At 41.9% G+C, this 24754-nt stretch overlaps 1 protein-coding gene across 1 annotated transcript in view; it reads right to left on the reverse strand.

Moving 5' to 3' along the window:
- Window positions 1-11591: 11591 nt before the first annotated feature.
- LOC146666998 (laminin subunit beta-4-like) overlaps window positions 11592-24754 on the reverse strand; it is a 78018-nt gene continuing 64855 nt past the window's right edge. Inside the window, exons 29-37 of the mRNA XM_085415157.1 lie at window positions 23770-23921; window positions 23188-23414; window positions 22196-22393; window positions 21622-21766; window positions 19215-19422; window positions 16685-16820; window positions 16430-16597; window positions 16133-16286; window positions 11592-12330 (exon numbers count right to left, since the gene is read on the reverse strand). Of these exons, the coding sequence (XP_085271283.1) occupies window positions 12197-12330; window positions 16133-16286; window positions 16430-16597; window positions 16685-16820; window positions 19215-19422; window positions 21622-21766; window positions 22196-22393; window positions 23188-23414; window positions 23770-23921 (1522 nt within the window). The 3' untranslated portion in view covers window positions 11592-12196. The remainder of the gene's footprint in view (window positions 12331-16132; window positions 16287-16429; window positions 16598-16684; window positions 16821-19214; window positions 19423-21621; window positions 21767-22195; window positions 22394-23187; window positions 23415-23769; window positions 23922-24754) is intronic.

Raw genomic sequence — 24754 nt, forward strand, 5'->3', positions numbered from 1 at the left:
GGACTCTGCAGCCTATTCACACCTACAGGCCAGTGGACACTCTTTCAAGGATGAGGATGTAACATCCTGGACAGGGAGGAACGCTGGTTTGAGGGCGGAGTCAAGGAGGCCATTTACGTGAAAAAAGGGAAAGACCATCTCTGAATGGAGGAGGGGCCTAAGGGTACATCTGTCACCATCTTACAATGCTGTGATTGCAGCCATTCCCGTTATTGATCAATGAGCTTTGATCAGTGGTTGTTGATCAATGGTCATGTGAATTTGCATAATAATGATGACGCAACTGACCTCCCAGCCCATTGTTCCTTCAGTGGGCTGGTTTCAGTCACTGTGTAAATGTCCTGCTTATAAGATTGGAAATCTGCAGTCAGCTGAGACTGAAGACGTCCCCTGGATGAGTGATGAAACGTTTCTCCCACAAAACGCTGCGTCCAGATGAACAGAATCAACTTTTGGAGAGTCACTTCCTCCTAGTTTCATGTTATCGATGCTCCTTTAACAGGACCCAATGTAAATAAAGTTTTTTATGATATCCACACAGGATAATTCAGTAGCAGATCAGACTTATTGCTTGTCATGTGATTTCTGCTGCAGAACAAAAACATTCCTGTCTCTGTCTGATGACTTTTCCGGGAGCTCGATGTGAAACACGATGAAGCTTTGAGGAGAAATGATGAGTCTATTTATAATAAAGCACTTTTCACAGAGGTGTGGTCACAAAGAGCTGTGCACCAGGATAAAATAAGTACATTAATACCAAAACAGCACAAACAGAAAATAAGACTCCACAGAGTCAGCTAAACGTAGTGTTGTGTTAGACTGTTGCACAGCCTTGGTGTCGCAGACGAAAAGCCCTTTTTCACTACAACGTCGTCACATTTTAGTACCTGCTCGGATGGCTATAAACCCCGGCCAAGCAGGTACTAAAACAGGACCTGGTATTAGTGTCATTGTACCACCCACTCAAGGTTTTGGCCACTGGGATGTGATTAGTGTTGCTTGAAGGGCCTCCAGGGGTAATAAACTGTCTTTAATGGAATGACAGAGAGGGTGTGAGGTTTAAGAGAAGAGGTCACTCAAACATCTCAAGTTTTTCTGCTTCCTTCCTCTTGTCAGTGCGAAATTAATATTTTATGTCACGTCATTAAATACTAAACTGTTGGTGGAGTGAGAGACTGAAGATCGACCGGGCTGCGTGAGCTGGCCCCAGAGCCATGATTCCACACAGATGGTTGCTGGCCTGGCGAACCTGGAGCTGTGAACGTAGACAGTGAGCAGCGGGAGCTGAGATAAATGATGTGGGCCCTGGCTATTTAGTGCTCCATATGTTAAATGAAGAGATCTGAAAGGAATCCTAAACCTGCAGAGGTTCTGCAGACATGTGACCAGTCACCACCTAACATTAACATGTGGGCCATTTTGGACATTTGATAATCCTGCTAAAAAAAACAACAACCTACTAAACATCATGTAAATTAAATAAACTAAGGCAACTATGATTAAACAAAAGAGTGTTTATACTCTGAGAGGAAGTAAAACACTTTCATTTTGCTCATTATGTGGAGAAACCGGGCAAAGAAGGCCTGAAGATGGACGTTGATCTGTGCCCTCCGAGTGTGTTTACTGATGCTGTGGAGCGTAACCCTGGCATTCTGTCTGTCTTATATCATTATGTTATCAACAAGCCCTCAAATTATATTGGAGAAGATATGAATGCCTACAAAAGTTTGAATGCTTGTCCGTATTTAGTTTAAGATAATAAACCTCTGTTACTGGACTCACCGGACAAGTGGGCCATGGTCACCGCTCAGGTATTTACCTGATTTTTACTCCAACATGTGGGCTTCATAGATAATTGGCAAACCTTCTGGAGGAAACCTGGTCTTGTTAGGAGAGACGGCATCCATCCCACTTTGGAGCAGCTCTCATTTCTAGAAATATGGACAAATTTATTAAACCCCCCAAAATATGACTATCCAGCGTTGGGAGCAGGAAGCAGAGTTGCAGTCTTACACGCCTCTCTGCAGTTTATGTTACCCCCCCCAAAACCCCATCTCCATAGAGACTGTGTCAGCTCCTAAACAGAAAAAAAACAAACTAAAAACCAGCAAAAAACGACTTAAACATAAACAATCACAAAGAAAGAACAATACAGTATCCACATCTGAACCAAAGAGTAAAACAGTGAAATGTGGATTATTAAATATTAGGTCTCTCTCCTGCAAATCTAATTATAAGCTAGTCTAAATAAATGAGTCTTAAGATGATGTTTAAAAGAAAAAATACAATCCAGCAAGGGTGTAGATTTGGTTGTGGCGTTGGTGGGGACGGAGAATTCAACCACCGAACCCTGCCCTGATTCTTTTTTTTACTTTTTGTCTTTGCTTCTTTATTTAAAAAAAGGAGAAATATACTTCTCTACGTATGCTATTCTACCTGCTTTTAAAGCATTTAAAATTACAATTCATAGTTTTATGTCACGGCGGGGTGCGCCGATGTGAATGGAAACAGGACCCAAAAGCAGATGATGACGAGTAGTGTAAGTTTGAACAGAAAAGTGATCCTTTATTGGATGACGGCAGGAGTAAACCAGGAAATCCAAGTAAACTGACAAGACACCAAGAAACAAAATACTAAACGGTACTGAGACCAAAACCTAAACTATGACTGTGGTGGAAAATAACAAGCAAAGACCATAACTAAGACTAATAATACATAACAGACGAAAACCGTAACTAAGACTGAGGTCAAATAAACAGACGACCCGACAATGGCATGCAGAAAACAAAGGGCTTAAATACATACATACATACATACATACATACATACATACATGCATGAGGTGATCAGGGGAAGTGGAGACACATGGGGGAACAGCTGACTGACATAAACCTAATGACAGGACCAGGAGGAGGAAAGCTAAATACAATGAACAAAGAACACATGACACTGTCAGAATAAAACAGGAAATACTAAAACTAAACATGACAACACAACTTAACAGACCTAATACGTGATGAATAAATACAAAACCCCAAAACATAGAAAAACCAGGAACAATAACTGCCTAAACTAAAGGCAAAATAGGAAATAACACAAAAACTATTCACATAACAAAATGAGAACTCAGAGCGCTGGGTCAGAGACCCAGCCTGTGACAGTTTTATATGTGAATTATATAATGTTAAATTACTATTAAACAACTGACTAAGTATTTCAGGCTTTAGTTTACTGCAGCCATATTCCATATAAATCAGGTATCATACAAAAATAAAAATGGCTTCAAATACAGTCGTGACAATGAAAGAATATGACTTGAAGGACTTAACATCATTACTTCAGTTAGTACACCAACATCGCTGATACATCAGCACTAAGGGAACACTGAATGACCTGCTGGTTTTTGTCTCATCTAAGATTAGCACAGAGTAAAAGACCTCTCAGCAAAATTATGCAACATTTTAGGCACTGTTGCCCCGATCAGATCAGTGAGCTGGGATTTTCTATTCTCAACATGAACTACTGTTACAGCAACAGACATGGACCCACACAACAACTCAATGTCCACTATGTGAAGCAGCCAAACACATGCCTGCTCCTCTCGTTAACTGAGAAACTGCTGGCATATTTGTTTTACATCTATACTGTCCAGTGTCTCCTGGTGGACATACGGCAGCATTGTTTAAATTTGAATCATTGTTGACCTTAGCCATGTTTTTAGTCTTCTGAGAGCACTGAAGCTTCTTTCAGCCTCAGTACCTGCGTTTTATCCTCAGATTAAAAGTATTATTATGTGCTTGCTTTGCCTCACCTTTGGCCCTGGCTCCTCCCCTCTGCCACCTGATAAAATAACACATGGATTCGTGCCATATAAAAAGTGAGACGTGTCAATTCAGATTCTTTGTCAAACATACACTAATGAATCAGTTTACATCAGCAGCCTAACAACTGTCATGATAATAAATACTAGTTAATCTACAGCACCGAATCATCAGTCACCTGCGACCTCGGCTCTTCACCTCTCAGCTACAACATGGCAGAGCTGCCTCTGTCACCTGATGAATAACAGTGAGACACTCCACATACATGCAGCCACACATGTGCTTCAAATACAGTCACGAACCACCAGGTCATCCTCCAGTTTCACCTGTGATCTTGTGTCACCATTACTCTCTATCACCTGACAAACAGGACAAACATGACAATAAGAATAAAATGTGGAGCTGCTTCAGTGTTTCTGTCACTTTGTGCAGATCCTGACTCGTCAGTAATGTTTGTAGGCTGAGTGCATTTTTAAAACAAGTTGTGCAAACTGCACTACAAGGTGGATATTTGCAAAATCATGACTACCTCATGATATATTGTCTCAAAAATGAACCCTATGAATATGTCAGTGCCATTAGGATGAAATTATTGTGTCACCAACATTTTGACGTTAGACATATAATTCTAACAGCCTCTGTAAACTAATATCCTGGCTGCTCGAGGCTGCTGTTTTCTCCGACAGCTTCAATCAAAATTAGAAACGCTGCTCTGAGACTGAGAGAACTAATAGTGCTGCTTGTTGTGCAGTTAGTTTCCAAAATACTTTTTTATATCCAGGCTCTTCCTTGTTGCTGCCGTCCTCCTCTCCTCCTCGCAGCGCAGGCTTGCCGCTGCTAAAACTAAACAGAGCTCCCTGAAAGGCTCAGCCAATCACATTGGCCATAATTGTCACACGAGGTAGGACTGCAGTAGAGAACTTAATTTAACTCTTTCTGCACCGCTGGGTGAATGAGACGCTGACAGATCGTTTTTTTGCCAAGACGGATGACGTATGACCAACTGGGCACCCCATCTTGCTACAGTGTTTGTTGTAATTGAATACATTGTGAATAAGACTGACCAAGCTAAACTGTACAGCACAGTGAGAAAAGCATTTCCCAGCCTCAAAAGACACAAGGTGAAAGCTTTTATACAGGCTGTTAGTGCGGATGCAGTTGACGAGTACAAAGTGATGACAAAGAAAGACTGTATTACTGTACCTAAAAAAAGCCACATGCATGTTGAGGGTCGTATAGCAGCAGGGCCATTTAAACAAGATATGGTCATGATATTTGAGCCAGACTTAAACCCCCAGTGGCCAGACGATCTTGAGTTTTTTGACACTTTGGTTAAAGTTAAGAAGGGTACTTTACCTGTCATAACACTAGGTGTCTCTAACCCAACTGACCATGAAATTGTCATTCCAGGCCGTACATTAGTTGGCTCGGTTCAGACTATTACAGCTGTTTTACCTGCCCAGGTGTTTGAAAAAGCCGCATCTGTAGCTACTGTTAACCAGACAAATACACAAGCTCAGTGTAGCGCTAGTGAAGAGTGGGACCCACCTGTAGATCTTAGCCACCTGGGTGAAGAGCAGAGAGTATTAGCAAAACAGATGCTCAGAGAGGAATGCCAGTCTTTCTCTAAAACAGACAATGATATAGGCTGTATTGAAAAACTGAAAATGACCAGATGACCAAAGACTACGAACCAGTCAAACGCACATACCTGTCTGTGCCACGGCCGCTCTACCAAGAGATGAAAAGTTACCTGCATGATTTAATAGCACAAGGCTGGGTCAGGAAGTCAGACTCGTCATACTCCTCACCAGTTGTTTGTGTTAGAAAAAAAGATGGTACTTTAAGACTGTGCATAGACTACAGAGACCTGAATCGGAAAACCCATCCTGATCGCCAGCCCATCCCACGCGTCCAGGATATTATGGACAGTTTGGGTGGAAACTCCTGGTTTTCGCTTTTAGATCAGGGGAAAGCGTACCACCAGGGGTTCATGTCAGAAGAAAGTCGTCCACTCACTGCTTTTGTGACCCCCTGGGGATTATATGAGTGGATTCGCATCCCCTTTGGACTTATGAATGCCCCTGCAGCATTTCAGCGCTGTATGGAAGAGTGCCTGGATGGGCTGCGCGACAACATCTGCATCCCCTATCTGGATGACACATTAGTTTACAGCAAAACGTTCAAAGATCACTTGGAGGACGTGAGAAAAGAGCTCCAGAGATTGAGAGGCTTTGGTATAAAGCTTAAGCCAAGTAAGTGCGACATGTTTAAGTCTGAGGTGCGCTATTTGGGCAGAATAGTGTCTGCAGAGGGCAGTAAAGTGGATCCTGCAGACTTTGAAGCAGTCAAAGCACTCAAAGGTATAAAACCACAAAATGTTGGTCAGCTCAGAAAAATGTTAGGCCTTCTCTCCTACTACAGACAATACATAAAAGACTTCTCCAGAAAAGCAGGTTGTTTGTATGAACTGTTAAAAGCTGACAAAACCCCAGAGAACTCAGACACCACAAAAGGGCCAGCAAATGTAGCCTTGTGGGGCCGGCCGGGCAGACACGGAGACCATGACACTGTTTGCTCCACCCACCAGTGCTGGGGTTCCCAGATTTCACACAGACGCCTCACACAAAGGGCTAGGCGCAGTGTTGTACCAGAGACAAGATGGAAAGCTGTGAGTTATTGCTTATGGCTCCCGTACTCTAACAGCGGCTGAAAAAAACTACAACTTCCATGCAGGAAAACTAGAATTTTTAGCATTGAAGTGGGCTATCACTGACAAATTCAGAGACTATTTGTACTATGCCCCAACATTTACTGTCTACAGCGATAACAACCCGCTAACGTACATTCTGTCAACAGCCAAACTGAATGCCACCACATCAAGATGGGTCGCTGAGCTCGCTGATTTTCACTTCACCATTAAGTACAAACCAGGGAAGGAAAACAGTGATGCAGATGCTTTATCAAGAATGCCACTTGATGTCGAAACCTTGATGAGAGACTGCTCGGAGGAAGTGCCACCGGACACTATTGCAGCTGCTATCCAGGCCATTGAGGTACAGAAAGACACACCTGCCGCATGGACACTCTCAGCTGCAGCAATGTCAGTCACAGCAGAAGGTGAGCCAGCAGAAGCAACATTCACACCCATACCAAAAGAACAGCTTAATGAAGCGCAAAAGTCTGATCCTGTTATAAGCCCTGTATTACAGTGTAAACAGACAGATTCAAAACCACTGCCCAAAGAGCTAAGAATATTTGACCCTAAGACAAAATGCTTGTTCAGAGAGTGGGGCAAGTTAAGACTAGATAACAATGACATCTTGTACAGGCTCACTTCTGCCCGGAAACAGCTAGTCCTGCCAGATCAGTTCAAAAAGACTGTACTTGAAGAGCTGCACAATAATATGGGCCATCAAGGTGTTGATCGCACAGTGTCTTTGATACGTGAACGCTTCTTTTGGCCACACATGCAGGCAGACATCGAGCATTATGTGACCAACGTTTGTTCCTGTGTAAAGCAGAAAAAGCCCAGCCATGAAACAAGAGCTCCTTTAACAAACATCGTAACTACGCAGCCCTTTGAGCTGGTGTGTATAGACTTTCTCCATCTTGAAAAATGCAAAGGCGGTTATGAATATATTCTAGTGATAACTGACCACTTCACACGTTTTGCCCAAGCCTATGCCACCACCTCAAAGTCAGGCCGGTTCTAGGACAACACCCTATCACCCAATGGGGAACGGTCAAGTTGAACGTATGAACAGGACATTGTTGCAAATGCTTAGAACGCTAACCGAAACACAAAAGTCAAACTGGAAGGAATCTATCAATAAGCTAATGTATGCATATAATTGCACACGTTGTGAAGTCACTGGCTACTCCCCATTTTACCTACTGTTTGGACGGTCACCAAGGCTACCAGTAGATATGCTCTTTGGACTGTACTCAGAAACAGATTTTAGTGACCACAGAGACTACGTTGAAAAATGGAGAAAGGGCATGGAACAAGGATACTCTATAGCAAATGAGAATGCAAAGAAAGCTGCTGAAAAGGGCAAAAGACACTACGACACAAAAGTAAGGAGTTCTGTGTTACAACCTGGCGAGAGAGTTCTGGTCAAAAACCTGACACCTAGAGGAGGCCCAGGGAAACTGAGAGACTATTGGGAGGACACTGTTCACACAGTAGCCAGACAAATGGGGCCTGACCTCCCTATCTATGAGGTAAGACCGGAGAGAGGCAGAGGGCGCTCTAGAGTGCTTCACAGAAACTTGCTTATGTCATGTGACCACTTACCTTTTGAAAAAGTGCCTGAAAAAGATAATCGTACAAGACATGAACAGAAAAAGACTGATAAACCTGTCGCTGTTGTGCCAGACTCTGATGATGAGGGCAGTGTTGATGAATACCGCTGTCATTACACACCACCTCAACCTGTGTCCCAGCCATCAGAACAAGAACTTCTCACAGCAACGTCTCAGCTCGCAGCTTCAGTCCCTGCTCTTGCACCAACACCAGAGCTTCTTGCTGGAGACCATCTGGAGGCGCCTGACCCAGCTGTCGTGGAGACAACTGGTGAGGAGGCAGAGCCCACTGCAGGTGACATACCTGCCCCTCCTCCACCTGTTGTACTCGAGAGACTTGAGGAGGAGACACCTCAGCGGCCACAGCGAGAGAGACACCCGCCAAGACGGATGACGTATGACCAACTGGGCACCCCATCTTGCTACAGTGTTCAGCCAGCACCGCAACTGCTTCCTTTGTACCCGGGCCTGGTTCCATGGTTTCCAGCTGTGCAGTCATACTGCACCCAGCCCATTGGTTTGTATGGACTCCAGCAAATGTAAGTTGACACTTTTTCACTGATGACTTGAGAACTGTACTTACAGACTGTCATCAAGAAAAAGACATGAACTTTTTCCCATCTGTGGATTATAACCATAGACAATAGACTTTGTGAAGACTCACACATGGACTGGTTATAGACTTTGTCTTCAGTCACCAGTGATGGACTGTGGTGAAACAGGTGTTAAACCCACAGAATTGAGGACATTGGTTCACCGTACTGTTGATGTTGTTAGATTATAATATTATTTTATGCCATGTTAGACCCCTAATTAAAGATTGTGAATTATTATGTAGTTTTAGTTTGCATTATTCTCCTGAATTAGAAGAAGCTGATAACTATTACATTAGTTAAACTGATTTGCATTACATTAGACTGCTGATTTATTGTGGATGAATGATATTGTTTTATGATGTTATAAGAAATACTGTTTGCAGAAAGTCATCGCCTTATTTGTCTGATTAGAAGAGAACGGAACATGCTGGAGTTTTCTGCCCCATCTCAGCAGGAGCAGATAAACGGGGAGCCAAGGTCGTAGCTTAGGCGCTGTGTGAGAGAAAGCATGTGAATGTTTAGGCTTTTATGATAAGGTGGAGACACCAGAGGCTATAAGAGTTTGATCAATGCTCCACCATTTTGAGATCTGATGCTGTCTGCATACATTGTCCATCTCCCACGCGTGTGATCATTAAAATCATCGTTTGACTCAACCCTGCCAGACCAGTGTTGTTCTTTTGGTTTTTTCTCTTGTCTCCATCCCCAATTTTGAACTCGTAACAATGTCCTGACTACAAGAGAATATAGACTGAAAAGCATCTTGTTGGTATGATGTCGGGACGACATTTATTTGAGTGGGGGAGAGTGTGACAGGTTGAAGGACTATTTTTTTTGCCTGTCCCATTTGGTTCTTTAGCCGTCAGAATTGTTGTCTGAAGACCAACAAGGAGACCCAATGGATTTATTTTGCCAAATGGATCATTGTGGCATTGCCGTATTGGTCCATTTGATCGACCTTTGTTTTTATTATTTATTAAATTTTATTTTCAGATGTTACAGACGGGACAGACATGAGTGAGGGATAGGAAAGGGAGAGAGAAAGAGGAAGGAAAAGAAAAACAGAAGGGGAGAGGGACAGTGAGAAAGGGGGGGAGAAAAAAAATCTCCTGGATCAGCTGTTGAGAGAAGAAGAGAAAACAAGCAAAAAACAAAACAAACAAAAAAAAAACAAAGCAACATACTAAACACAACACCATCGCATCAATCTAGCTAAGTGTAAACAGCAGTAAATACTAAATATTCAATGTTGTTGTGCAGCACGCAGGACAGACAGCGCACAATGTGCTTTGAAGTAGCAGCCAAGAAAGGTGTAATTTAAGTCTACGAGCAGTGAACACCCGTGTGCACACCTGTGTGGATCAGCGTGCTTGTATTCAAATGGTTTCCACATGTAATGGTCTGCAAGGGGATGTAGCGAGCCATAGCCCCGTCCCCCAGGGCATGAAGCAGGCCTGTGCTTCAAGGTTTCTGGTAGTTAGAATGACTCGGGGGTGTTGATTCATTTAAACTAACATAATCATCCTGCTGCAAGCAGGTTTCTGTAAGGCAGAGTAAATCGATTTGTTGATCATTATCATTGATTATTAAGTCACGTACTAACAGAGACTTGGAAGAGAGAGACCTAATGGTACTGTTTTACTCTTTGGTGCTGTTGAGGACGCTGTATTGTTCTTTCTTTGTGATTTTTGTGTTGTGTTTGGTTTGTTAAGTTTTGGTTTGTTTTTTGTTTTTTGTCTTTTGCAGACACACTCTCTAAGGGGTCTAGCGTTCTGTGGGGGGATACCAGTAGGAGAGAAACAACTTGGGGTCCTGGACCCAACTCTGGATAGTCACGTTTTGGGGGGTTTATTAAATCTTAATTATCTATGAAGCCCACATAATTTTTTTTTGAAAGAAATTATTTATTTAAGCTGGTAAACAGGGCATTAAAATAATCTGAATGCAAAGAAGAGAAGAAATGTTAGACATGTTCCTTAAATGGAATAAATAAGAATGAGACAAAGATTTTACATGAGAGTCGAAGCCCAGAGAAGAATCAATTGTTACACCAACATTTAGTAGTTAAACAAAAAGAAGCAAGGAGCTGACTGATGTTGGATTTAGTTTACAAGGGCTATAATTATGGTCTCAGTCCTTCTGGCAGTTAAAACAAGGTAACTGCTAGAGAGCCAATCAGTAACCTGAGTTAAGGAGTGAACTAGGGTGGACAGCCTATCCAGCTCATGAGGCTTAAAAAACATGTACAGCTGAATGTCATCAGCATAGAAATAATGAAAAATGTTATTAAAAGATTGAATGATGCCACCTCCTAGGACTTGCTGTCCACATATGTGGACATCACATTTTGGGTTATTTAGACCAAAATACTCAATTTTGCTCTACATGGGCCTGATATCCACTTACGAGGACATTATACTGCTACTGTTCTATCAAAATTTTAAATGAATATCCTCATTTGTGGCTCTCATTTTTCTTAAAAACAAAAATAAGGTAAAAAAAATCCGGTAATTCTTTTTTTTTTACATTCATCGGGCCCCAATATGCCCAAATATCAAAGAGAAATTAAAAATGCATGTTGTGGAAGAGTTCGGGTCTTAGGAGGTTAAAGGAAGCAGAAAGCAGAAAGAAAATAATGGACTCAGAACTGAACCTTGTGGAACCCTACAGGTTAGAGATGCAGTGTGAGAGGTCCCACCAGTAGAAACAAACCCAGTCTAACAGGAGACACCAGGCAAACCTTTTAGCCCATTATGTAAGTTTTCTTGGTCAATCACACAAAATTCATTATACTCATTACTGTAGTTAAGTCATTGAGTGCAATTCGAGCAAAGGGAATAAATGACTCACACTACTGAGGACCATCTTTCATGTCAATCGCCTTTTTTCTCAGAATGGTTGAGAAATGTGTTACAGTTATTATCAGAAAGGAACAGCAGGAGGAGTTCAGTGCTCTAAAAAGTTGATCTTACATAGGTGACTACATCAACGAGTAACTGTAGGAGAGGAAAGGTAATGGATTGTTCTCAACTTCCCCAGAGATAATGGAGAGAGACTCCTGCATCACTCAGGCATTTGTGTCTGTCAGATTTACTGAGTTAAACCAAATCCAAACATAAATATAACAAGTCTTAATATTTGTTTTGTCCATAAAGTTTTAATTGGACATTTCTGTCATATAAGGCATGAAGCTATTTGATTAAGAGTTTATTACAAAATAATTGAAAAATGTTCATCTGTGTAGTTTTCTGTCGTCATATTTCTAAAGGCATGTCTTCAGTTGTATTGTAACATACTGTATTTAAAAACAACTCAAAACCTCATCAGAAAAACTTTAAAAAGTTTGAAAACTTGAAACAAAGGTAAAAAAAAGGTAAAAAACAGTGAATAAGATTCTGATTAAATTCAGCTACAGCTGATTCTGGGCAGCACTGCTGTTTGCAGTACTCACTGGTATTTATCACAGTATATTTATCCAGTACACTCAGTGTATACTTGAGTGGAGATCTCCTGTCGAATTGACTCAGCCATCTCCAGCAGGTCGGACACTTCAGCAGCTTTCTGGTTTCTTCTGTGAAGCAGCTGCTGGATCTTCTGCTCCATGTCTGCAGAAACACAAAGAAACTCATTTGAATTCATATCTATCTATCTATCTATCTATCTATCTATCTATCTATCTATCTATCTATCTATCTATCTATCTATCTATCTATCTATCTGTGTATGTATCAGGGTGTGGCAACCCTGGGCACGCATGGTGATTTTTCGTTTTTATGGGCCGATGATTTTTTTTTTCTTTTTTTTGTAACGGTATAAACAATGAAAGGTGGTGGCCGATGTGTAAAAATAACTCTAAATGTTTGGTGGTGGCTATCGTGGAGCTGCCACAGAGGCCAGCAGGTGGATGAGGGAAAGGTGAGACAGGAGGAGGAGGAGAGACCCGAGGCGGCCGCCGGTCCGAGTGTCAGGTGATCTGAACTTCAGAAGTTATGACCTGCAGTCTATCTGGGTCAGATATAAACCAAGTTTAGGTGGAGTTTATTTTTGTTGTGCTGACTTTTTACAGTCAGTTGCAATAACTCGTACTGCGTACTAGCTAGCGTGACGGAGTTTCTATACAGCTGGGTGGGTGCTGTGATGTTACTGATAGTGAACTTTATTTTGTTCAAAAGGTTAGTTAGTAGAGTTGCCAACCGTCCCGTAAAAAGGCGGTCCCGTATTCAGAGAAAATATTACGCGTTTGTATTAAGGTGAAATGGAACAGTTTGTCCCGGACTTCAGCTAGAATGGAAAAAGAGACAAAGCTGGAGTTATTCTTCTTCTCTCATTCTCTCCTCTCCCTCTCCTGTTGCTACTTCAGTCATGAAACTGATTAATGATCAGCTGATCAGCTTTTTTCTCTCGTTTGTTTATCTCCCACTTTGCGCCAGAAAGAGGACACCAGTGGATGTCGCGCTAAACATCAGCAGCACGTTTGAGCTTGATTAGCTGTTGTTAGAATGTATTTAATAATATCAGCTTGAGGTTCCAGGTGCAGACACAGACGAAGAGACAGTGCCTTTATTTGGGCTGATTAACGTGGCAAACAACAGAAAGCACTGAGACAAAACTAAACTAGAAGCTGAACTGGGAAAACTAAGAACTGACACTTAACTCAGACAGCAGGGAAGGCTAAGACAGGGTGACAATGATGCACATGACGGAGGCAACTGTGAACAGGTCTCTGTGCTGGAACAACAAGGAACTATGAAACGTATATACGTAAGTAACATGGACATGACCAGCACAGAGTCCTGAAACCTGGCGTAACATGGGGGAAGTTGAACAGACGACGCGGCGATGAACAAAGCAAGACTGAGGACTTAAATACACACATGAGGTGATCAGGAGAAGTGGAGACACATGAGAACACAGCTGACTAGAAGGAAACATAATGACAATACAGGGGAGAGTAACACTAACTACAATGAACAAAGAACACCATACTCTTTCAAAATAAAACAGGAAACACAGAGACATAGACATGGAGATAGAACATGAATTTAACCTAACCAGAGACATGAAACATGACAGGTAGACACACGGACCAGGGAGAGATGACAAAAGGGACTAAGAAACCAAGGACTAAACTGCAAACTAGAAAACAACTAGATGCGTTAAACTACACATGTGGATACAAAAATATGCATTAGAACTTAAACCCTGGGCCTCATGGCCTAGTACCATGACACAGCTGATGTTTGCTGGAGCCACAGCTGTAAAGCTGCTGGTCATGATGTCGGTTTGGATATGTGGTGAGAGGGAAACATGAAGATGAAAGCAGGAGATGTCCTTACTGAACCATCAGAGCTGTGATGGAGAAACAGGTTTACCTTTTAGGTCACATGAATGAGTTGAAGTTATGAGCTGTTTCTGAGAGACTAATAACACCAGGATCCTTTTCTAAGCAGCTGACAGCTGGTAACTGTGCAGGGGCGGGTCTAGTAAAGTGTTGCCAGGGGGCAGGTAGGGCATTAACAGTCTCTCACAGAACAGACTGTGAGAGACTGTTCCAGGGAAAGTAATACAAAAAACACGAGACTAGACAAGGACATAAGAGCTAAGCAGGGAAGATAAGAGAGAGAGGAGAGGAGAAAAGTGCGACCGCCTTCGCCAAGAGCCAAACGAGAAACCATAGTCTTTTGCATGTTTCTTTAACACCGTTGTGTCTGCACTGTCTTGTGCCTGTATCCTTCTGTCTGGTGTTGCACTGTCTTTGTTTTTTTTTTCAATTTTTTACATTTAAATAATATCACTCAGTCTTCCTATTTTCATCTTCATATTATTAACCGCCTTCGTCCCTCACTCACTCCAAACAGTACCGCCATATTTGTCAATGCTCTTGTCACATCTCTTTTAGATTACTGTAATTCTCTTCTCTGTGGTCTACCTCATAAATCCCTCCATGAATTGCACTTAGTTCAAAATTACAGCTGCTCGTATTGTATCCAGAAATAGATGCACTGAACATATAACAGCTGTTTTTAAACAGCTCCATTGGTTTCCAGTTCACCTCTGTGCCAATTTCAAGATCCTGCTTCATACTTTCAAAGTGCTTCATAACCTCGCTCCTCCATATTTATCTGATCTTGTCCTTCAATAGGGCTTTGGAGCAATCTCTTTGCATCCAGACGCAACCTGTCTCTATACCGTCCTTTTTCTCTTGAGCTGTTTTTAAAGCATGGTTGGTAGCAATCGTCCTTCCAACACAGTTTGTTTTGATACGTGCCCTTCAAATGTGGCGCCGTGCACCCACAATACATTGTGCCGTTACATCAGTTCCAAAGCCCTATACTCACCCCCTCGTACACTCGGCTCTTTTTCAGCTTCCCTTCTGTCTGTTCCACCTTGCCCGCCTGATGGGACTCAGAGCCTTTGGTAGACTATGGATGTACTTCCACCAGATCTCCAGACCACAAACTGTTTCTTCACTTTTAAATTGTATTTTAAAACCATCTATTCAGAACTGCATTCCCTTCATTATGACTCTGTCTTAGTACATTTTTACCATTCTTAGCTTTTATACTTTCATGCTTGTTTTTTTTCTCATTTAACTTGTGTTTTTATTTAGTTTTACTATATTTTAATATGTTGTATTGTTGTTACTGTTATTGTACTATTGTAAGGTGACCTAGAGGGCCTTAAAGGCACCTAGAAATAAAATGTATCATTATTATTATTAGCATTACTCTTAATAATTTTTGCACATTGCACCTTATGTAGTCCTGCGCTTATTGTCTGTTATATGTAGCACCATATGGAGGAATTCGTTTCACCGTGTACTGTACCACAGCACAAAGTTGGAATGACAATAAAGCCACTTGATTTAGTTTGAGATTTAGTGGGTGTTAACCATCGGGTGCTTAGTTTATGTAAAATTGTAGTTTGTTGTTTTGGTTAAATTAGCTTAAATTATGTGTGTGTTGTATATGAGTAGACTTGTATACAGTTAAACATGTATGGATTATATAATATCGAAGTCTGAATACTGATTTGTAAATACTGGAATTTGAAATGAGGGGGTAGGTACAGAAAAGGTGCAAACTTTATCCTACTCATTTTCTAGCATACACATTGTGTAGACATAGAGATAATCACGAAACTTGATGTTAAGGTTTTTCTTTTTTCTTGTTATTTCAGTTATATTTACGAAATAAACATTATTGTATTTATGCATCTATATATAGAAGTGGGAGTGGAGATACATGACCGGAAACATACAATAGTTAAACACAGAAGCAAAGCTGTGATGGGGACAGGGATTTTACTTTGTCCAGTGACGACAGAAATGACATTTCAGTGCCTCAGAGTTTATCTGAAGGTCACACCTATCACGCCTCAAACACACCAGCAGGTCAGCGCTCTGACCTTGTATCTGCTGGAGTTTGTCCTCCACTTGTCTCTTCATGTCCTCAGCTTCCATCATGATGTTCTTCAGTCGACCAGCAGCTTGACCCTTGACCTCCTGATTCTGTTGATTTTGCTTTAAAACCTCAAACTGCTTAGTGACATCACTGAGCTCCTGTTGGGCAGAAACAGTGTTCTGATTTTCATCTGAGACTTGAAACTAAAAACAGAGACTCAAAGTTGTGTGCAAAGTTTTACATAGATTTTTCTTATCTTAAAGCCTCAAACACATATAAATGTGTCTGTTGGTGTTTTTACCGTCTCTGCATCAGTGGTCATGTTTAAAGCACTCTCTGCCACCTCTCTGGCTTCTCTCGCTGTCTCTCTGTTCTCTTCAGTTTTGTCCTTCATAGCTTCAATCTCTTTCTGCAGGTCTTTGGTCTGAATCATGAGCCTCGCCTCGATGTTGTCCAGTGTGTCTTCAGCCTGAAACAGAAAACAAACACGAGCACATCAGCATCAGGCTGAACAAACGTCTCAGAGGTCATATGTGAAATATTTTGGATGTTTTACATCTTGGATCCTGTCTTTGGTCTCATCTTTGTTTCTGCTCGCTCTCTCTAAGAGGTTGTTAGCTTTGGCCTGAGCTTTGTCTGCTTCATAAATATCCTGAATGATCTTCTTCACATCAGTGTTCTCCATCTGCTCCCTAAATACAATAAACAAAGACGATTAAGGTTCAGAACACGAAGAGGACAAATATGTGTTCCACCTATAAATCACTAATCAGAAGGACAGGAAGTAAAAACATCAGAGAGCAGTGACACTCAGACTCAGAAAGCTGATTCTGCTCCTGCTGCCGAACATCCGAAGGACCAGTTCAGCACTGAAAGCATCTCACTATGCCTGAGAAAAACATCTAAAACATATGAAGAAAAATAATGTTTCATGCAGTCACAGATCAGCTGTGGATGTGTCCAAAACTCCTCAGTGTTCGTCTGAAAGACTAAAAATGAAAAATGGCCTCTGATACTGTCTGAGGTCATCTTCACAGTCACGGTATTATATTGTTCATGACATCATGAAGCTCCTGTTGGACAGCGTTGTAGTGAGAAGTTGTGTCCTTACCTTTTCCATTTTGAAATGTTATAGAGTCTTTCATTGATGACAAAAATGGGGGAAACACAAATGAGACAGAGCAAATGATCTAAAATCAAAAGAGTAAACATGGACGTATCTGTGGTAAAGTCTTAACTAGGGATGGGTACCAGTATCCGGTGCCATTATGGCACTGACATAAACGGTAGTAACCAGGCCGAAAAGCAGCGCACATTTCGGTGCTTGGTTTCGGTGCTTTTTTTTTTCTTGAGATGTCATACACTTTGGATTCTAGCCAATCATTTTACCTTTCCGAGGATAGTAGGCGGGTCCAGGTACTTACAGTCTTTTATTGCAGAGCTACAGATTAAAAATGCCCAAGGCGAAGCAGTCAAAAGTCTGGCTGTACTTCACAGCAAAAGATGCAAACTCAACAGTCTGCAACAAGTGCTTTAAGCTGATACTGTGATACTGTGCAAAGGAGGTAACACCTCAAATCTGATGAAACACCTGGCGACGTATAGCATTTTTTTTAAAGCTGAGAAATGCACCGTATTTGATAGCTTGCTGTGAGACCTCACACCGAGCACAACTACTGTGGGTGGGTTGCCTGTTATTGGACCCGGAGTTAGCAACATCCCCCACGCACCTGAAGAGGAGAGTCCTGCCCCCTAGCCCTGCCAGTGTAGCAGAAATGATGAGGATGATGATGCAACAGCAGCCGTTCTTCTCTGCGTGAGGAGCTTAATGTTGTTCGTGTGTAATTTACGTTGAGTAGGCTAACCACGTTATTACATTAATGCACGTAAGGTGAACTAGCAAACACCGTCGTAGTTACATGCGGCTGTCTTCTTGTTTGATAGAGTGATACCATATATGCCCTATAGCTGCAAAAAAGGCTAACCTGGTAATCATTTTGCAGAAAAAAAGAGACTGCTAAAAATAATAACATAAGAGATTTTTGGACAAAGTTTGTGTTCTCCATTCTTTAAGCACCGGTTCGAGCACCGTTTAAGCACCAGCACCGTTTCAAAAGTACTGGTTTGGCACCGGTATCGGATAAAACCTAAACGATACCCATCCATGGGGGTGGAAAAAAAAAAACAAAAAACAAAAAAACAAAAAACAAAAAAACATGGGGATGACTCCCTGCTGGAGCCTCTGCTGGATGTCAGCGGGACTGCAGCTGATGGTGGTTTTAGGGCAGGGGTGGGCAACTCCAGGCCTCAAGGGCTGGTGTCCTGGAGGTTTTAGATAGCACCCGGGGTCAGCACACCTGAATCACATGATTAGTTTATTACCAGGCCTCTGGAGAACTTCAAGACATGTTGAGGAGGTTGTTAGCTCTTAGAAACATATAATCATATATGCTGAGAGGTATATAATCGATTGCATAATGATATAATGCCTGATCCTCAGTAGTCTGCAAAGACTCTATGTGCGTTCCAGAATGCTCTGGCATACCACACGTCCTAAGGTCATGATAGAGGTCTTACCTTCTCTTTCTGATATATAGTATAGGAGGACACCTACTTTATCTGTTTGAGTATAAGAGCCCTTTGTTTAGGCGGACCGCATGCCTGGTTGATATGTTATATGTTAATGAGACTATGCATTTTCATGTAACCACAATAAAGAGCAGACTACAGAGGGGCTGACATATAGTGACTGGCGTTTGAGCGGCAGGAACAGCGCTCGTCCCGGTCACCTCCCTCATGCACGAGATCACACAAATAGCTCTGGTGTCTGGTGTGTTGTTTTTGCCATTGTAGTGGATTGTCTCGGTTGTTGCAGCAATAGGTTTGTGCCTAGTTAAAGCTATCAGAGGTCATTTAGCCATTTAAATCAGCTGACATTTCTAAAACCTGCAGGACACTGGCCATTGAGGCCTGGAGCACCCCCACCTCTGTTTTAGGCTAAAGGTTGCATTTCATTTCTAGTTTCTAGTTTAAAGTTTTTGGTTTGAATTAAGCTTTTATGTCATTTTTATGCTCTCAGCACTGACTTGAGTTCCAAAGCTTCCTGCTGCAGGTCCATGGCTGCCTTGGCTTGCTTGTCCAGGTTCTTTAAGTCCTCCAGGAATCTGGTGGCATTTTTCAGCAAATTATTGACGTTGCTGATCATGGACTGGATGTTAGCAGGTGACTGTGGGAGCTCGATTCTCAAAACTGCTTGTGCCATTTTCTCAGTGTCCTTTGGAGGAACCATGTCATCTGTCAGGGAGGAAATGTGAAGAGCAATGAAAAGGTTTCCTGCAGAGAAACATTACATACTCACATACAGCAGCATCACAACAGCACCAACGTTCTCTGTAAAGCCACGCTCTCTCTCTCTGACTTCAAAGGATCCATCCTGTACTTTGCTACCATCTGGTGGGTACTGCCTCAAAGTGGACATGAAACACTAAATGTATAAAGCCTAATTTACACCATTCACAGAGAGTTGGGGAATGGCTGCAATCACAGCATTGTAAGATGGCGACAGATGTACCCTTAGGCCCCTCCTCAATTCAGAGATGGTCTTTCCCTTTTCACGTAAATGGCCTCCTTGACTCCGCCCTCAAACCAGCGTTCCTCCCTGTCCAGGATGTGTACATCTTCATCCTTGAAAGAGTGTCCACTGGCCTGTAGGTGTAAATAGACTGCAGAGTCCTGGCCTGACGAGGTAGCTCTTCTGTGTTTTGCCATCCGCTTCGCCAAAGGTTGTTTGGTTTCCCCGATGTATAAATCCTGGCAATCCTCCTGGCACTTAACAGCGTACACTATGTTACTCTGTTTGTGTCGGGGGACCCGATCTTTGGGGTGGACCAATTTTTAAAAGCCAAAGAGACGCAGTGTTTAGAAAAAATGCGTCTCAGCTGCTCCGATACTCCTGTCACCTACGGGATCACTACTACAGGTTTTCACTTAGACAGCAGTTGTCCTTCTCTCCTGGATCGGCTGGAGCTTTGTTTAGGTGCCTTCCCAGGTTTGACAAAAGTCCAGCTGGGATAACCACATTTACTCAGGGCCTTCTTCATGTGATGTTCGTCTGCTTCCCTGGCCACTGTGTCAGTGGGGATGGTGTTAGCTCTGTGCTGTAGCGTCCTAATGACACCCAGTTTGTGCTCCAGTGGATGATGAGAGTCAAGCCTTAAATGGCCTGTATTTGTATAGCGCTTTACTAGTTCCTAAGGACTCCAAAGCGCTTTACATATCCAGTCATCCACCCATTCACACACACATTCACACACTGGTGATGGCAGCTACATTGTAGCCACAGCCACCCTGGGGCGCACTGACAGAGGCGAGGCTGCCGGACACTGGCGCCACCGGGCCCTCTGACCAGACTAAATACTTATCCATATGTGTAGGTTTACGGTGCACGTCAGCTTTTAGATGTCCCCCATTACTGATGGAAATCTCACAGTCTAAGAAGGCTAACCTGCAATTATTTCATATCCTCCCTGGTGAATTTGATGTGTCGGTCCACCGAGTTATTGTAATCCGTAAAATGTGGTATGTCCTGAGATTTGATTTTCACCCAGGTGTCATCCACAAATCTGAACCAACGGCTTGATGGTGTTCCAGGGTAGGATAGCAAAGCCCTCTTTGCCACTTCTTCCATGTACAAATTGGCCACAATGGGTGAAACTGGGGAGCCCATGGCACACCCGTGATTGCGGTGCCGTGCAGAGGAGGTGGGCGCACCTGCACGGCATCCGCAATCACGAATTGAATATTGTACTGGGTCCTGTGGTTGGCGTTGTTGTTGTGATAATGTTGAGCGGGCAGCAGTAGAGCGGCAGCTCTGTGAGTATTGTGGACAGCATCCGTCAAAGCATTAATAAAAAGTATTAAAATGCCACTGGGTCTGCCGTGTATGTTTACACATATAGTTAGGGCTGGATCAGGTGAATCTACCCATGACCCTCTTAATGAACAACCCCCACTACAGTTTAAATACATGGGATGATCCATCAATTAATTTTAGACCTGGTGAAGCCTCTTGGATGAAATATGTTCACAAACTTAAAGATGTCCAGTTGTTTTCTTTCCAAACTCCTTAGGCTTCCGTGACCTGACTGAGGACCTACACTGAGACTTATCATTTAGTTCTATTTGTCTACTATTTATATTTTATTCTGGGACAGTTGGTGTGCAGCACCCACAATTTTGTTGTACAAGTACAACAACAATAAAGGGTTATTCTATTCTATTCTGGCTGTACAGGACCTCCACATCTGTCCTTTTATGTGGCTTATAAATGATCTGAATTACTGTCTCTTAAATCTGTTGATTTGATGATGATCTATGTCTCACTGAGGAAAGTGAGATGATCTGATGATCATTGCAGGCTGAGAAAGAACACACTGTACATGATTGCTCTACAACTTTAAACAATAAGTTAATGAATGTGGAGTGAGCACTGACCCATCAGGTAGTCTTTGACTTGCTGAATAAGCTCTCTGATTTTGTTTTTCTCTCTCTCACACGAGTTTGTATTGTTGTTGATCTGGTCCTGCAGATCTCTGGCCCAGTTTTTGGCATCCCAAGTCATCTCATTGGCATTATTGATCTGACAAAAGAAATCACCTTTTAAAAGATTTAGTTTGTGGAGAGGGATGTGAAATATTACACTATGGTAATTGGTCTACACGTAAGTTTATAATGCTACAACACTAGCATCTGCAAAATTAAAAACATCTTTGTGAGGAAGAAAAGAAAGTGTGATTTGAGTCATCAAATTGAAAAAAACCTTTTCTGTTTGTTCATCCAAAAAAGTAAAACAGGAAGAGCTCTACTGTTCTGTCGATCACACACAAATATCAAAGAAATGTAGATGCAAAACTCACTGGTCTCGTCAAATGACACCACAACACACCACCAACACACTTCCAAACCAACGTGGTGCTTGGTAAGAGGCCTGCAGGTTTAACCTGTGTTTAACCCTCACCCACTCCCATAGAAAGTAGAGCATTCACCAGTGTTTCCAGTATAGACCTGCCTTGTTCTTGGTGTCCTGCAGTCTGGAAGGCAAATTCATGAGCTGGTCTTTCAGCTTCTCTGCAGTCTTAGAAGCATCCTCACTGACATGAACAGCTCCTTTACAGTTTGGACTTCCGCACTTCCTCTTCCCCAGATCACGCCCACAAAGAGCTCCAGTACACCCTGAACAGTCCTCCAAACCTGGATCACCACAGACCTTTATCGCATCACAACAAATTGCTTAAACAGTATTCACATTTACCCAGCGGTCATTGTTGATTTGATTATATGGAATCAATGATTTTCACAGCAGCATTGAGACAACAGGACAATCAGCTATTCATTTAATCCTGCAGCTACTCATGTGATATATTAGTCATATGACCTTACAGTTCAATGTTTACATTGTAGGGTTTTTGGTTTGTTTGTTTGTTGACAAACTGCATCTGGTTGTTCTAGATTGGTCATTTTCCAACAAAGAACAATTTCCATGTTTACATCATCTTATCTTGACTTAATGAAAGGTAGGTTTGGTGTTGGTGATGGTCATGCAACATCATTGGGTCAAACGAAATTCATAGGTTTGTTCTTTGTAGGAAATGTGCCAGTGGTTTTCAGGTGTACCTGTGTGACCTAACGGTACTGGCTAAAACAGGTGTGGTTTGCTCAAAGCAAGGAGACGCTCGACATTTTGTCTAAGTGTTCGGGTTTTCTAATGGAGAGTGCTATAAACTAAACATGTCTGCTGAGTTTGGCATCAACTCTGATCTGCTGAACTGTGATTGTGATTTAAGCACCTTGAGACAACAGCTTTAAGGTTTGGTGCTATGTAAATAAACCTGAATTGAATTGCGTTTAAATCATTGGCTAAAAAATTATTGATCACCATACCCTCCAGTTTTATAGGAGCTGAGTTGCTCCCAGTCAGTGACCGCACCACAGGTTCAAACTCAAACCTCTTTGGTAAAGATAAAGATATCTTTATCTCTATCTTTTGGTAAAGATAGTCACCTTCTGTTTGAGCTGAACCACACTCAGCTCTGTGACCTTCTTCTTCAGCAGTGCAAGGTCTCCTGTATTGCACATGCTCAGTTTGTGTTTGACTTCCTGTCTGGTGTCCATGGAGTCCTCTACAGCTTTGCTGACATTTCCCACCCTCTCATCCTCCAACATGAAGAATCTGTAAAGCGTCTGGATCTCATCCAACAGCTCTACAACAGGTTCAGATGAGACACGTGCTAAGCAGAGAAAGTGAAATCATGAAACATGAAGTCTGCTCTGTGATGAAAACAAAGGTTTATGTTTAAAAAGATGAATTCATTGCCTGACAAATAGATCTGCTCTGTTTTTAACTGAACCATGAAAGCAGTTTCTGAGAATATTTATGTTTCTTCACTTTCTGTTAGAGATAAGTGAACATTTTTAGGTATTTAGCTTCACATTAAGACCGTGCATGTCCTGATCTTTAATTTAAATGTGGAGTCTTCAAAAACTCAGAAAAGGATCTTGTGTAGTTTATCTGAAGATGTTTAAAATCCTCTGATGTGATGTGATGTGATTTTAAAAACAAAACATATAAAAAAAGGAATGTACCTTTCTGTTGGTCATTTACGTTATCAGTTGGCACACTGGTGAGTTTCTTCTTAAGGTTCATGATTTCTAGATGAATGTCGTCAATTTCAGTGTTGAAGAGGGGAGACATGTCAATCAGGATCACATTTGTGTCGATGGCATCTTTCACCTTCCTGTGAGATGAATACACTCTGATTATTCAGCATAAGCTAAATCTTCCTGAGTGCTCTTTGATTGTACAGTATTGTGAAAAAGTCTTGAGTCAACCTCATTTCTTAATATTTTGCTAAGTTAAAGGCAAATATGTGACTATTTATTGAAACATGCAGCCATTAATTGAAATAGATAAAAACAGACTGCACAATTCTAACAAACTTGAACGTCAGTATTTGGCAGAGGTGTGGACTCGAGTCAGACTCGAGTCATTAATTTTATGACTTTAGACTTGACTTGAAAAAATGTTCTAAGACTTTAGACTTGACTTGAAAAAATGTTCTAAGACTTGTGACTTGACTTGGACTTTTACACCAATGACCTGGGACTTGAATTGGACTTGAACTGGTTTACTTGAGAAGACTTGATATTTCACCCCAAATATAAAATTTAACATGCATATTATATAGAGATTGAAAATGTGACGTCATTCAGGGGTAAAACCGCAAAGGATTCTGGGAACTCGTGGCAAGCGGTACTAGCACATGCAGGCTTTCAATTGAAATCAGTCACACAGCGATAAAAAGAAACACAAAAATGTCAAGAAGCTGTTGTATTATTAACTGCAATAGCCGGTCGCATGACAGCCACGGGAAGCCGACGGGTAAAGAGATCGGTTGTTATCGGATTACGTCGTTGAAGAGAAATTGTTCGAGCCATGTTTCCAAAGTAACAAAGAGGCGACGGGTGGCCTGGATTGCAGCCATTCAAAGACCAAATTTAACATCCCAGAACACTCCAGCTCACAGGTTAGTCTGCTCCAAGCATTTCCACAAAGGTCAGTCTGCTGTTG

This window comes from Rhamphochromis longiceps, linkage group LG7, assembly GCF_057381845.1.
Source record: "Rhamphochromis longiceps isolate RC_006_pf linkage group LG7, R_longiceps_female_GT1.1, whole genome shotgun sequence".
Lineage (NCBI taxonomy): Eukaryota > Metazoa > Chordata > Actinopteri > Cichliformes > Cichlidae > Rhamphochromis > Rhamphochromis longiceps.